At 39.6% G+C, this 16,386-nt stretch overlaps 1 protein-coding gene across 1 annotated transcript in view; it reads right to left on the reverse strand.

Annotated features, from left to right (window-relative positions):
• Positions 1-596, reverse strand: part of LOC149011321 (uncharacterized) — a 43,198-nt gene extending 42,602 nt beyond the window's left edge. The window contains 1 exon segment of the mRNA XM_089162622.1: positions 395-596. Coding sequence (XP_089018748.1) covers positions 395-596 — 202 coding nt within the window.
• Between the last annotated feature and the right edge of the window lie 15,790 nt (positions 597-16,386).

The raw sequence follows: 16,386 nt of genomic DNA on the forward strand, positions 1-16,386 counted from the left end.
TTCCGCTGTATTATGTGGAGTGATTTACTACACACTCTACATGTGATTACTCTTTTGATTAATATATTGGTATCATTCTTTCCGCACTTTGATCATGTTGTTATTCTCTTGTACCTTATCTTGACTTCTCTTATTATTGTGGTTTAACATTTGATTTAGTCTTGTTAATGATTATATTATTGTATATGTGGGTGGATGATTTCCTCGATACTTGATCTTCGGGGTTGTGGATCACACACTCGGGTATGCCAGGTAGGGTACCGACTGGGTGGATGTGACATTAGTTCTTTTCACAGCTTCAAGGAAATAGTTCTTGCAAAATGCTTCCTTGGAAATTTTCCATGTAATTCCATTCACATGCAGAGATTCCAGAATAGGGCGAGTTGCGTTCCACCACACATTCGCTTCATGTTGGAGCTTATGCTCATCAAATATCTTCTGAACCTCAGTACACTGTACACGGAAAATTCCTGAAGGTTTTCTCCAATTCCTGTAGCCATTTGTTGGGAAAAAGAGTACCCTTCTTCACGCCAGTAAAGTTTGGCACTTGAAGTCCCAGAAAACTCTCCATCATCTTTGAATGAGGTAAACCGCATTCCTTTTTGCAGCAAGTATACCAGTTGCATCAGGGTTCACTTGAGAAGCATGATTCTCATTGTGCATGGTCATAAACCTAGTCATCATCTGGTTGAATTGGTTGCTCAGCTACTGCATGATGTTCCCCATGATATTCAGAACATCTTGCAAGTTAACAATATGGGGAGCACCAAGTGGATTCCCAACAGGTTGATCATTCAAAGGATTCTAATTTCTAGCATTTCCAGGAGGTGCAACTCCATTAAGCACACTATCATTCCAATTATGACTAGAAGAGGCTCTTTGGTTCTTTGTGTTAACCATCTTGTTAATCTATCACCAAGGCAACCAGTCAAAAATTTTGTTAGAACTCAATTCCATACTTCAAACATGCATATAACACTTAATTCATCCATATAGGTCATTACAAAATCAAACATATGCATCAAAATCTAAATTTTCTCCAAACAGGCCAAAATCCAACATTTTGTGACTGTTGGTCGCTTTGCTTGGTGGGTTGGAGCAACCAACGCGAGCAACCAAAGGTAACCTATACAAAAATTGGATTAAAAGGGCCCACAATGGCTCACTTCTCTCATTTCCAATCTTCACCAATTCGTGTTTGGGCCTCTTGCATTCTAAGGGTGTTTGGGCCTCTTGCTCACTTCTCTCATTTCCAATGTAAAGGTTCCTCTTGCATTCTAAGGGTTTTTGGGTCTCCTTTAGGCTTCCACAACATCAACCACCAACCACAAGTGTGTGATGATGTAATTCTCAGATGGCTCAACCACCTTGTTGTTTTTGCTTCTAACCATGTAATAGGTAATGGTTTAGGTTAGAAACATGTCTAGGAGTACTTTTCTTTACATTACTAGTATTTTACACTCAATGCCATGCTTCAACATCAAGATCTTGCTCTCTTTGGTTGCAATTTCACTATTCACCTCAAAATAAAGCCTAAGTTGGGATTTTTCTTCCAAACTACAAATGCCAAGGGATTTTTTTAAAAACCACACTACACACTTGATTACTACAAATCAAGTTCCCAAACTTTCCATTCAATTTAAAGTTCAAGAATTACAAAATTTTCCCACAATTTCATAATAGGGTTTTTGCAAAAATTACCCTCTTGCTGAATTTTCTTGCAAATCCAAAGATTTTGGTGAGTTTTTCTCAAGTGAACAATCTTAACTCACTAATCCAACTATTATGCAAAGTCCAACTCATCAAAATCGCATTTTTCACCAAAACTACAGTTTTTTTTAAATTACCAAAATTCCCCTTTTTTTTTAAATTAGGTCAGCTAAACTTCCTTTTACTAATGCAATGCAAGTCTTGTCTTGTCTTTTCAAATTTACACCATGCCACGCCAAGGTAGATGCTTAGGTGCCATGAAAGGTAGAGGCTATGCACAGTTCCCCCGTCAGGAGGTCGAACGGTTGGATCTATTTGACACACCTGAGGCAGAGTTCCTCTTCCACTCATACTTTGAGGAGTCTCAGATGGAGTACGGCCGTCTGGTCGTAATGGACAATTAGAGGCCTTTTGAATTCAGGAGAGGTTTCACCTTTATAGTGGGCTCATCTCCTCACTGATGACTTGCCGGTTTACCTGAATCTCGCCAGGTACTTCTTTAGTAACCTAACCTGCCACACTTAGGGCGACAGCCGCGGAGGTACTAGACCGATCATCTCCACACGAGTCAAGGAGACTGAGATCCGCTTCTCCACTAGGGTGTTGGCTTGCATTCTTCGAGTACCACATGTTTCGGATGGATGTTGGATTCTAGTTGGTATTGATAGCTACGAGACTCTACTTCCCTATGAGCTTCACAAGATATGTTCCACACTTTGGAGTGACGAGCGCTGCTTAAGCCCTAGGTGTGGTAAACAGATGCTTCCCTCAGCTAGGGTCATTGCTCGCATCATCAATAGGAACATCATGCCAAAGGGAGGTCATCACAGTAGGGTTACAGTGATGGAGGCACTTATGATCTACTCTGTGTACATGGGTCTCCCTATAAATTTGGCCTACATCATCCAGCACGTGATGATCGATAGAGTAGAGTACCCTGGGGTCAGGAATCTCGCTTTTAGTCAACTTCTTAAACTTCTCTTCCGCTACTTTGTGGTTAGCCTGGAGAACACTCCAGTACTTTACCATGACATGGGGGAGGTTATAGGAGCTCGACTGATATTGATGATGAGTCTCCAGGGATATGCAGGATCCAAGGATGAGGATGAAGAGGATGAGGGTCAGACACATGCCTAGGCACAGGGTCAAGCACAGGAGGATGATATTCTGCCTCGGCAATTCGAGGTAGGGGGTCCTTCGCATCAGACTTCGGAGATAGCACCTTTAGATTCATAGTAGTCCTAGATTGCTAATACCCTAAAGAGAATCGAGGCTTGACAAGAGAGGATAAAGACTCAGCTGACGACAATGGATGGCAGATTAGCACGAGTAGAGGATGAGATTCGTGCTCTCACATATCGTCGCAGTACATGATCATAGAGACGATCATCTAGATAGATAGTTCTATGATTTTGATTTATGCTAACTTTAGATGTACTTATTTAGTTTCATCTTGTAAACTTTTCTAATCAATTAATGAAATTCAAATGTTTCACTTGACTTATTGTACCTTATGAATTTCCTTTATTGAAATATAATGTATGTTTGTTTCACCATTGTTATTGTTCATTATCCATACTTGATGTATTATGCTTTTTTTGTTCAAGTATCTAGATTGATGTTTTTTATTATTCACTCTAAGAGAGTTCGGTCACTTTTGGATCTATGACTCAAAGATGCTCCACTACTGTGTTTTGTGGTTAGGATTGTGTGAAACTTTGGGCTCTGATACCACTCTGTCACATCCCCCTAGACAGTTTCCTAACTGCAATACTCAGAGGTGTGACCACAGCCTCGAAGATCAAGTCTCAACAATCATCCTCCCACATAACACAATAGTATAATCATGAGCAAGGAAATAATCATTGTATTATTGTATTTAAAAGAAGAATCAATGAATGGATCTCAAAAGGATCTCAAAACATAATCAGAGTGCAGAAAAATGATACCAATATGATCAGAGTAAGAGAGTATTACAACTAGAGTAAGCGGAAGTAAACTCTATAGTCAAATGCGGAAGAATAGTCAACTAAAGTATTACAACTAGAAGAATTAAAGAAGTGTATCAAAATAATCTATATCTTCAAAGGTTCTTCTTCTATTCTAGCCTTCTTCTCAGTAAGCTTGTGTTCTTGCATCTTGAGATCCATATCAAGCTCATTGTCCCATATGTGGGCAAGACAATGTCTATCATTATTAATCAATGCCGTGATAGTACTCCATATTGGTCATCGGGGCGTACCATGGACCACTATCATCTCCCATTGCTTCCTCAGCTGCATAATATAAAGAAGGGTCCTCCGCACAGGGTGAGCTCAAAAGAACTCAGCAAGTAGTTCAAATACAAACAACCATTTCAATCAATATTCAAGAACAAAGTATGATGCAATATGATATAAGATAATGTGCAAGTATACATCTAACTCTAACATATTCTAGTCTCTAGTGGCGGACACGCATTAAGATAGAACACCATACTCCTTTGGGCAATCTCAGTCACTCTCCCTCACAGCTCTTAAGCATATCTTTTGGGTTCTCAACGGTAGTTGGGTCAAGGCATCCATCTTAGAAAATCACCATGGCTAAGGTTTAGTTCACCACTCTCTCACGCCACCATTGGTATAAGTATTGACATGTGTCAGGGTTATACCTAGCCCAATGCACATCATCTACTGAGTCATATCAATCTTAGGGTCAAATACTTCCCTTCCTTGCCCCTGGCAATCTATTCCAGTACCTTTTCCCCTAGAGTCATCGTATCCTATGGCTCCAACCAACTCGGACTACGGACTCTTAACCCTTTTGGTCATCTACATATAATAAACGGAAAGCTCTCATGTCCTCTCATAGGTTGTCTACTGGTCATGAGCGCCCATGAGCCCAAGCTTATTATAATGCGACCCTACCAATGAATGGCCCCCCCATATGTGATTGTGTCCTCTCACAGATTGGATTCCGCATGGTCCATTCACAATAGAATCAATCACATTCTTATACGTATGCAAATGAACATATGAATCACATTCTGAAATTATAGAGATAACAATAATGAATAAGTCCTAAGACAGTGGTTAAATCATGCATACAAGTTCTATCATAAGTAAGAATGTATTCATGTCAATTGTGAGTGAACGTACTCACCTTAAGTTTGTTTCGAAAACTCTGGAGAATAGATCAAAGGGTAGGTCCAAAGAAACCCTAATCATACAAGAATTAATTATTAGGAACAAACCCTAAGGCTGCGTTTGTTTGTTGGAATAAAGGTGGAGTGGGAAAATTCTTGAGAAGAGTGTAGATTTCTTACTTTTCCCTTAAATCCCAAAATGGTAGATTGTTTGGTTGCTTGGGGTGGGAAAGTGAGAGACAAGTTTCCTTGAATCAAGGAAACTTGTCTGCTGATGTGGAACTCCAACTTTCCCACCCCAAGCCATTTTAAAACCCCACATATTTGGTGGGACTTTGTGGGAAAGTTGGGAAAGGTAAAAAGTGGGACCCACCACCATTACTTTTCCACAAAACCCTTTCCTTTCCTTTTCTTCTCCCTCACCCCACTACACATGGGACCCACATGTTTTTTTTTTTCCCACCCCACCTTTGCAAACAAACTGTCACATTCACCCAGACGGTACCCTATCTGGCATACCCGAGTGTGTGATCCATAGTCCACAAGATCCAGTATCTAGTAAATCAACCTCCCACATTCACAACAATATAATCAAGAACAAGACTAAATCAAGGTTAACAATATTATTCAAATGAATCAAAGTAAAGTAACGAGATAATCATCAGAGTGCGGAAATGATACCAATAGATATATAAAATCAAATGTAGAGTGAGGCGGAATCCCACTCCATGAGTACAGCGGAATGTAGATCGAAAGTCAAAGGAAATTACAACTGGTTCTAAAGACAAGAAAGAAAGATATAATCTAACTAAGGTAGAGTATATTATACTTTATAAAGAACGTCTTCATAGACATAGACTTCATCAATCAAGCTCAGACGCTCCCACTCCACATTAGGGCTAATCTTGGTAACAAGTAAGACCACTCGAGGAATCCTCAATGTGATCTTCATAGTTGCCAACACCTTGCGTATGGTACGCTTCTTCATCTTGTGCTTCTTCATATTGGCCTTCATAGTCATCAATGCTTGTAGAATAGTCTAACAAAAGATGTTGTACAAAAGGAGTGAGTTTCAAAAGAAACCCAGTAAGGCAAGTAATTCCACAGTAGCATAAATAACATGATAACATAAGCAAAGCATAATGTGATATGATATGAAACAGACAATGCATGTATGAATCTAACTCTATGTATGCTGGTCTCTATAGGCATACATGCTTTAAGTCATAGCACCATACTTCTTTGGGTAGGTCTCAATTCACTCATCCTCGGTTGGCAAAGGGTCTTTCATCCCTCTAAGACAATCCATGGTTGGGGGTTAAGTCACCTCTCTCTCACATCACCATTTGGTCTAAGTACTGGCGCATGTCAGGGTAAAGCCTAGCCCAATGCAAGTCTTCTACTTAGTTACATCAACTCAGATCCAGATACGTCCATTCCTCCCCTCTCGGGATCTTTTCTGGTATCCTTCACACTAGAGTCAGCGTATCCGACTCTCTCAAATACGGACTCATCAACCCTATAGGTCATCCACATATAGTAAACGGGAAGCTCTCATGTCCTCTCACGGGTTGGTTATCGGTCTTGAACGCCCATGAGCCCAAGTCCATCCATATGCAACTCTACCCATAAATGGCCCCCACAATGTGATTTATGTCCCCTCATGGGTTAGTTACCGGTCTTTAGCACCCATAAATCCCCATTGCTACCACGGGTCATTCGGTCTCAATACCCTTCCGAATCGGGTCTGATATAACAGGGAATATCCTAGCCAAACACTGCTAGACAAGTCCTAGGTATGAAAACCAATAATTCGGGAAAGTGTCAAAGGGCAACATTGGAAATATCCCATACTACTCCCAATGATGTCCAAGGACAGAAATGTCAAAAGGACATTCCCCAATCCCAAATCATACCTAAACAATCACAATCATAATTCAGTCATATCATCCACGACAGATATCTCATCATATGAAAGAGTATAATAAGACAATATCGAAATAATGAGTAACATACATGAATAAGTATTCATACATGATCAAGTACATAAATTAAATAAGGAAATAAGAACCTACTGTACTTACAACATTCATATCATAATAGAAACTAACATAACAGTAGCAAATCTAAGTAGTTCCCAAATTAGAAACTAAATCAATGCAATCTATGTTAATATGGTAACAACTTTCCTTACCTTAAATAGATTCGAATATATTCCAGACGGACAAGAGGATGAATCCAAAGTTAGCAAATAAACCCTAGAATAACATCATACAGTCATTAGGAAGTAGTCCTAAAAGAATAAGCATCAATCGAATCGAAACAGACGAAGAAATCCAATTCTGTCATTGCGGGTTGATTTGCTGGGTTGATTGAGTCAGTCGACCCAGGCAGTCTACCCAAGAGCACATCCGAATTCAAAAATAGAATCTTGATCTGAAACCTATGCTATACAATCCGGAATGCTACGAAACTTGGAGAAAATGTCTAACAAAATAGTATAAGACTAAAAAGCATAATTTAGACATCAAACAACGATTAAAACCATTACTTACTAATTTGAAATCATAGTTTTCTATTTTGGTAAAAATCATAGTTTTCATTGGAAACATGCTATGAATGAAAGAGATGAACTAGAGATGAAAAGGTCTCATTCTAGTACAAGAACACAGTAAATCAGAGGTATGAATAATCATGGAGAGGCATCTATAATGCTAGAATAAAACAAAATAGGAATATGATCATAGTTTAAGAAGAAATCATAAAAATCATATTAAGAATGAATAAGATGATCATGGCATAAAAGAATGAAAAGAGATTGTAAAGATATGACTACAAGGTTGCAGCATCTTCATCATAATCTCAGTTCAGAGATGAGAGTGATCATGGAAAGAATGAATGAATAACACAAAAGATTGAATACTAACTTTTGATTGAAGAACAAGAGAGAGAACTAGCAAGATTGCAAGATTAGGTCTTCTTCAACACTTTTGGAGGCTTGGAGATGAGTCCCTTCGTTCTCTAAGTGTTTTGGAGGCTAGGAATACTAAAATCACGAAGTCATGGGGTATATATGGCAATATAACCTAAATAGAAGATTCTGCTTGAGTTCAGCATCTCTGGGTCGATTGGCTGGGTAGCCTGGCCCAGTCGACCCAAGCAGTCGACCCAGGCAGACAACAAAGTCAAAGTCAGGGATTTGAGGGCCTTCCACTACTCGGAATCAAACGAAACTTTAAACACATATTCTATAACTCACATAGCATGGAAAAATGGCTTTAAATCATATCCCACCAAGCTCTATGGTCATCAACCAATTTTCTCTTCATCAAGGCATAGTCTCTTCTCTATATCCAACATTGTCTTCAAGTATGGGGCATCATCTTCAATCTCCATAGGTTCGGAGTTGAACACTATATCTTCTACTGATATGGCCCATAGTTGACTTCCACTTCTACTTTGGGTCTTCGGACCTACAGACAAAAGAGTATCCGGGTTAAGGTTAGGGCCGGGTTTCACACAAACGCAACCTAAAGGATCAAAGATGAAACAAGGTCAAACAGAGCAACCTTGCTGTCATAGGACCCCTTGGTCACTTGGGATGACCAAGGAGGTCGACCAAGCTTTCTATGTACGGACAAAAAACCACAACGTTGATCGAAAACTCATCATTTGAGTTTCAAACACTCCAAAATTAATAGAAAATTTCTGAAATAGTATAAGGAGACTATCTATCATGATCTAAGCATCAAACATGGTCTTTAGAATGAAGATCTAATAATTCACATAATAGGCTCAATCCGCAGATTTCACGGATAGACTAGATTAAATGGGAATTCACTCTAGGAATAAGAAAAAAAATTAGATCATGGTCATAAAATAACCTAGGAATAGATCTACCATGGATTGAAATTAGTAAGATTAAAAGGAATACAATCATGACAGTCAAGCTAGGCTTTTACCAAAAACATACCGTGTTGTCCACGCAAAGGATAGAGTGGATGGAGATTCACTCTAAGAATATGAGGATAGAAGAATGGGTCATTACAGTAGCATAAGACCCTGCTCACAATCATAACAATGGGTAGAAATAGAAGAGAGAATAGATCTAGAGATAATGAGAGCGATTACTAACCTTGAAGAAGGAGATTCGATGGAGGAAACTCTCACGGATGCTTGGGGATCTTCCTTGGCCTTGGAGAGAGTGCTCTAGGGTTCTTCTCACGTTCTCCATAAACTTAGAGGCAAAGTGGCTTGAATTAGATCAAAGTTTGAATATATAGGGCTTCAAAAATACCAAATCTGTCTCGGGGAAGCTTTGGTCACCTGGGGTGACCAAGGCAATCGACCAACCAATACCTTTTGGTCAAAATTTGGTTTTTGGTCTCTGAAAGCCACAAGCTCCTCTTGGGTCCTTTTCCAACTTATGAAAGAGTCTTACCTGGTTCTATAGGACCTTCCAATTGTTTCAGCACTGTACTCATTGTCCATCTTCTAAGTCCATCATCATTCAAGTTGCATCTTCTTCCAAAGTCAGTCAAGGTTTCCATAATAGGATCTTCATCATCAACATCCATTGGTTCTAGGTCAGACCCAATAGGTTCAAATGAGATGGCCCACAACTGTCTTCTGCCTTCACTTCGGGTCTTTGGACCTACAATATAGATTTTCGGGATAGGGTTGTGATGGATTTCATAGAACACATGTCTAGAGGTGAAGAACGCTTGATTTGCAGAGAAGCTTCGATCCTTGATCTGTTCTATGAATTGATTGGAGGTAAGATGATCTTACACTCTTCCTAGCTACTTCTCCTCATTAGTAGTGTGATTCTTTCTTCCATAATTCTGTAGATGGTGAATTGTGATGGTTAGGACCTTCCCATCAATGATCGTGATTAGATCATACCCGAAAACAAATTCTCATATCCGAATCAAGGGTTGAGGGTTGATTTAATTGACGGAGATGACATGATTTCTAAACCATTTGTCTTCGTGGTTTTTAATTTAAGATTGACCCTTTAGCAGGTTAAGAATGAAATTTGGATTTGAATCATTCCAAAATCAGATTGAGGATGGGTGATCCAAAGTCATTTCGGACTTCAGAGTCTACCTGAAGAAGAGTGGTCGCTCAGGGTGGTTGATTGACCCAACCAACCGCCATAAGCGACCATTGTGTCACAGAAGCCCTGTCAGCTTGGCTATTGCTCTGTTTTGACTTTTGTTCTAAATGTATTTTTGTAACCCTATATAGGTGACCTCTGAGGTTCTCTAGACTTGTTAATTGTGAGGTTTGATTGCACTTTCAATATCTTTTACGCTTCAACAAGTAAGGTTACATTTGTAAATTTTCATTGACATGTATTGTGATGAATTGTGAATAACTCAAATTGTATAAGTGATTGTATGACTTGCTGCTACAATTGTATAGATGATTCATTGATTATAATATGTTGTGAATGATGACTCATTGTACACAATTTAATATATGATGTTGGATGACTTGTTATAAGGTAATGAATGATGGGATGTTGTGACTATGACTGAGGGTTTCCTAGCTTATTGGGTATCCCTAGCTTGGGATATCATGGATTGTGGTATGGGACACTATTCTCTTATGCCCCCAACACTATCATGATTATTGGATGTCATACCTAGGAGGTCTAGATTGCATGGTTAGAAACCCATAAATGCTACTACCCTTTCGGCGGGGGTATTAAAGTCGAATGACCCGTGATAACAATGATGTGACTTTGTTTCATCCTACAGTGGTAGCCAGTTCGTGCGAAGAATCAGTGGTCCACTGTTGATCATGCATTGGTAGGGTTGCATATGTTAGGGTTGGGCTCATGAGCATTCATTAAGTGGCTTGGGAGTCGTGAGGGGGGACATGAGAGCATCCGCCTGAATAATATGTGTCCGACCATAGGGTTAGGGAATGGAGTTGAACAAAGGTAGCCAGTCCGTGAGGATTCCCATTCCTAGGTGGGGAAGGATATTGAACCGAGTTAGTTGGTGCCATAGGGGAAGTATGTGGACCACATGTAGCATGTCACTGTATGATCTCACATTGGATTAGAACCACTGTACCTTGTGTCGGCGATTTATCACCGACACGAGGTGATTTTTGGCCGACACGGGGCGATTTTTCACCGTGTCGTTGAGGGGCGACACGAAACCCCCCAGCGACACCGAGATTTCGACCGTTCACGATATATCGCCGACTTCTGGCAATAACTAGGTGAATTTGGGCTATTTTTGCCCAAATTTCCAACTTGATTTTTTTGAATTTCTCTCTCCTATCTCACTTCTCCAAAGCTTCTCTCTCATTTTTTGCACTTTTCACCATATTTTGGTCCGATCTTCAACATATACGAGTACATCTTGGTTCGTTATTGCAGGATATCACATTGTTTTTGTCAATCAGGCGGGCTTTCTCACAGATCTAGGAGTTTTTTCATCAAACAGGTAACCATTCTTCTCCAAGTAATTTTTGACAAAATGCATCCTATAATGATATTGGATGTTTATGAGATTAATATATGTTGAATACCATGAGCTGATCTACGATCTCATGGAATTGGAATTTTTTTCGCAAAGTAATTTATTTTTTATTTTTGTGAGTAAAAAATTATATTTTGATTATCTTGTATGATTACTTTTTAAGTGATATAAATGTTGTATGATGATAGAAAAAACATATGTGAACTCCGTGAGCCGATCTACGGACTCACAGAGTTGAAATATTTTTTGACCCAATAAATAATTTTTTTATTTTTAAAAAATTATTAAAATATCAATAATTATGAAGAAAAAAAATGGGGGGAAATATTTTGAAAATTATGGAATAATTATGTAAGTATTTTTCAACTGTTGGTTGTGTTACCCATGTGGCTTCATCGCTGGTTTTGATATGGGCAGCCTATTTTTTTTCCCGATAAAATTGTAAAAATTCATTTTGTATTTAAAAGTAACATGAAGAATTGCTAGTTAATACTTAATAGTTAGTATTTAATACTTAATAGTTATATACTTATATAGTTATGCACTTATGTAGTTATGCACTTATGCTTAGGTATATCAGTACATGATTACTATTTACATCATACATGCAATATTCATAATTTCATATATGATTGTTTATTTTTGTATAAAAAATTATTTTTGATGTTGTTATTTGTTAAGTGACTTATGCGGTTATGCCATCATTTTGAATGCAACAGTCATCATGTCTGCTAGTGGGAGTCAGAGGGGAGCTGGGCCTTCCTAGGGTGGACGGGGACAGTCACAGGGACGGGGACAGACATAGCCACAGGGACAGCCTGAGAGATCAGCAGTAGGAGGGAGGACTGACCTAGCATGGCAATACTGTGTGGCTATTGATGGAGACAAAAATAAAAAAACAGTGTAATTTTTGTGGGAAGAGAATTTACTCAGGTGGCATCAGTAGGTTCAAGGGTCACATCACTGGGAGTTCAAATGATGTGACTACATGCATAGAGGCCCATCCAGATGTAGTGAAGGCACTTAGGGATTTACAAAAACAGAAGGGGAAGAAGAAAGATGATTGGAGGAGAGTCAACAGAGCACTAGATGATGCAGTGTGGGGACCATCATCATATGGATTAGATGATTCATATGATGATAGGGATGTTGATCCTGTTGATGTGGATAGAGATCAGGAGGAGAGAGACATGCAGCAGGCCATGGCAGAGAGCAGACGATTACACCATCAAGAGCAGGATATGGCTAGAGCTAGAACTTCAAGAGCTGGTCCTTCTAGGCCTGTAGGGGCTAGACCTTCTGATTCTGGGGGGAGAGGGTGGTGTATTTGGCATGTTTGGCAGATCACAGAGTCAGCGGCCCCCTCAAACATCAGGTTCAGTGCCACCATCTGATTATCCACGCCGTTGGGACCCGATCATGGAGCAGGATCTTGATATATTTAGGAGGAAGGGGGCCAAGCAGCCCAAGATATCTAGTGCATGGAAAGGTATGGCAAAGAAGGTAAAAAAAAACAATATCAAAGTGGATATATTTCAATCACATCCTAGCAAACACAGCACAGGGTCCATACTCAGGCATATGATTGATACTATTGTAAACGCCGGCCCTGGATATGATGGTCCCAACCCTATAGAGTTGATGATGTAACAGCCCCCGTATTTCTAACCCGGGATCCGTATTTCAGGTTCGAGAACCCGGAGGTCTAGTCGGGTAAATTTGTGGAGTGTCTGGATAGAAGCCCATGATCCATACCCTGAACCCATGGATCTGGATTCTCTTGATGAAGAGCTTGCCTTGCTTGGTAGTTGGACTTCTGGAAGGCAAGTGATGTCCGGAGATGTCCGGATTGAAGGTAAGATCTCCCCCATGTCTTCATTAGGGTTAGGTTGTACTTGGACATCAACCCCATGAGCAAAGCACCCTTGTATAGCAATATACATGGGGGCGGTTGCTAGTGGCGGTCGATTGAACCAAGCGACCGCCTGGTTCTGGTTGCGGGGTTTTGCCCTAATTTGCCCCCTGACTTCTATAAATAGTATCCTCGCCTCTTTTACGAATATTTTATTTAGGATTACTGTTTTTGGAGGTTAGACGGCCGTGGAGACGTGCTAGATTCAAATCTAAAGTGATGTTCGAGTCCCAAAAGGTTCTATTGTCCTTCATAGCTGATCTGGTTGAGGTAAGTGATTCCTTGTTCACTCAATCTCCACCACTTGCTATGATAAAGGTAGTTTAGTGATCATCTTTGGTTGTTCATAATCCTTCTGGTGTATTGTCTACCATTCTGATGATCTTGGTGAGATCAGATCCGAAAATGAAACCCTGCTTTCGTGAAAAGGGTTGATCTAATCAAGGGAAGGTTTCTAGTTAACCAATTTGATGTCATTGTTTAGGTTTTGTTTCACCTTCGACTATAGGAGTGTTAGATTTGAGATTCAGACTATGATCATTCGAAATTCGGATTGAAAATGGATGATCAAAAGCCTAAGTTTCGGATCTGAAACTCACTATTTTTGGGGCTGTCACTAGTGGCGGTCGCTCAGCCTAAGCGACCGGCTGGTTTCCAATGACCAATTGACTACTGGTTTTGATCCGATTTGATTCATTCAACTTATACCTTATTGTAACCATGTATATAGGTGTCCTCTGTTTGAAGAGAAAGTTTTATAATTGTTTACGGATTCCTTTTTACGGACGATTACTCATATGCACGTAAGGACATATAATCCTGTCTTTATGAATTGACTTGAACATGCTTGTCCAGTGTCTTTCATGACTGTTCTTTTATTCTATATACTACTGTAACCATGTTTCACATGCTGATCTTGTTATATGATTGTTGTTTGTATTGTTTATACATACACTTTGTCGAATATGAATGTGATATGATGATGGTTGATAGTACGTGGTTCTGATGGAATAGGTATTCTATTTGGATATCTTAGCTTGGGATATCAAAAGACTGTGGTATGGGACACATGCCTGCTGATGTCTCTAGCACTGTCATAACTACTGGATGACATACTTAGGTAGAGTCTAGAGTTGCATGGCTAGGTACCCCACATGCTACTACCCTTTCGGTAGGGGAATTGAAGCCGGATTGTCACATCCACCCAGCCGGTACCCTACCTGGCATACCTGAGTGTTTGATCCACAGCCTCGAAGATCAAGTATCGAGGTAATCAACCTCCCACATAGACAATAACATAATCATGAACAATAATAATCAATGTACAAGTATAATCCAAAAGATCCAAATAAGGAAGGAATAAATCATATATCATCAGAGTACGAAAGACAATCAAAATGTTTAAATCAATAAGTAAAGTAGGCAAAATCTCACTCTACAACCAGCAGAAAAGTAGATCGTAAGTCAAAAGAAAGATTACATCCGGTTCTAAGATAAGAAAGAAAGATATAACAAACTAAATTAAAGTCTATTCTACTTTATAGAGAATGTCTTCATAAACATAGACTTCATCAATGACGCTCAGACCGTCAGACGTTCCCACTCCACAGTAGGGCTAATCTTGGTAACAAGTAAGACCACTTGAGGAATCCTCAATGTAATCTTCATGGTTGCCAGCACCTTGCGTGAAGTACGCTTCTTCAGTTTGCGCTTCCTCATATTGACCTTCATAGTCATCAATACCTGTAGAGTAATCTAACAAAAGATATTGTACAAAAAGGAATGAGTTTCAATGAAACCCAGTAAGGCAGTTAATCCATAACAACATAAATAACAGGATTTCAAAACAAAGTAAAATGCTATATGATATGAAACACATGATGCAATATGATTCTAACTCTATGTATGCTGATCTCTATTGGCAGACATGCTTTAAGCCATAGCACCGTACTTCTTTAGGAAGGTCTCAATCACACAACTCCTTTTGGTAGTGGGTTCGGCATCCCTCGGGACATTCCATGGCTGGGGGTTAAGTCACCACTCTCTCACATCACCATTGGTCTAACTACTGGCGCATGTCAGGGTCAAAGCCTAGCCAAATGCAAGTCTCCTACTTAGTTACATCAAGTCAGATCCAGATACGTCCATTCCTCGCCCCTGGTGATCCTTTTCGGTATCCTTCACACTAGAGTCCTCATAGTCCCTGACTACGGACTCATCAACCCTATAGGTCATCCACATATGGTAAACGGGAAGCTCTCACGTCCCCTCACGGGTTGGTTACCGGTTTTGAGTGCCCGTGAGCCCAAATCTATCCATATGCAACCCTACCAATAAATGGCCCCCACAATGTGATTCCTGTCCTCTCACGGGTTGGTTACCGGTCTTGAGCGCCCATGAATCCCCATTGCTACCATGGGTCGTTCGGTCTCAATACCCCTCCGATTAGGGTCTGACATAACAGGACATCCTAGCCAAACACTACTGGACAGCCCTAAATATGTCATCCAACAGTTTAGGAAGGTGTCCGAAGGGCATCCCCGGAAACATCCCATAATATTCTCGTAGTTGTCCAAGGACAGAAGTGTCAAAAGGACACCTCTCCTTTCCAAACCATACTTAATCATTCACAAACATAAATCCATCATATCACATATATGGTAACTTATTATATGGAAAGAAATCAATAACAACATCCAACTTGTATATAATTAGTAAGTAAATCATACATGAATCAATTTAGCATAACCAAGTAATGCTACTGTAATCAAGGTAGTTGCATCAGTAGTATATCATTGTAAGAATCTAATTAACGAAATAAATCAAAGATTCAAATATAGAAACTAGAACATGCAATCTATGTAGTTAAGGAAATAACCATCCTTACCTTATATAACTCGCAAAGGAATCTTAGGGAATCAAGTAAGACCTTGACTAAACTTGGGAAGAAAGTCCTAAACAAGTGTATTTAACATATTAGGAAAGATACTAAAAAGGAAAGATATCAAAACATCCAAAACAGACCAAATATGAAGTTGTTGTCTTCATTGGTCGATTGATTGGTCGACTGAGATTGGTCTATTGCCTCAGTCGACCAATGAGTCAACCAACAGAGACAGTGGCCTTCAAAATCAGAAATT

Source organism: Hakea prostrata, chromosome 7 (genome assembly GCF_041222555.1).
Source record: "Hakea prostrata isolate BN-2017 chromosome 7, UWA_Hpros_2, whole genome shotgun sequence".
Classification (NCBI taxonomy): Eukaryota; Viridiplantae; Streptophyta; class Magnoliopsida; order Proteales; family Proteaceae; genus Hakea; species Hakea prostrata.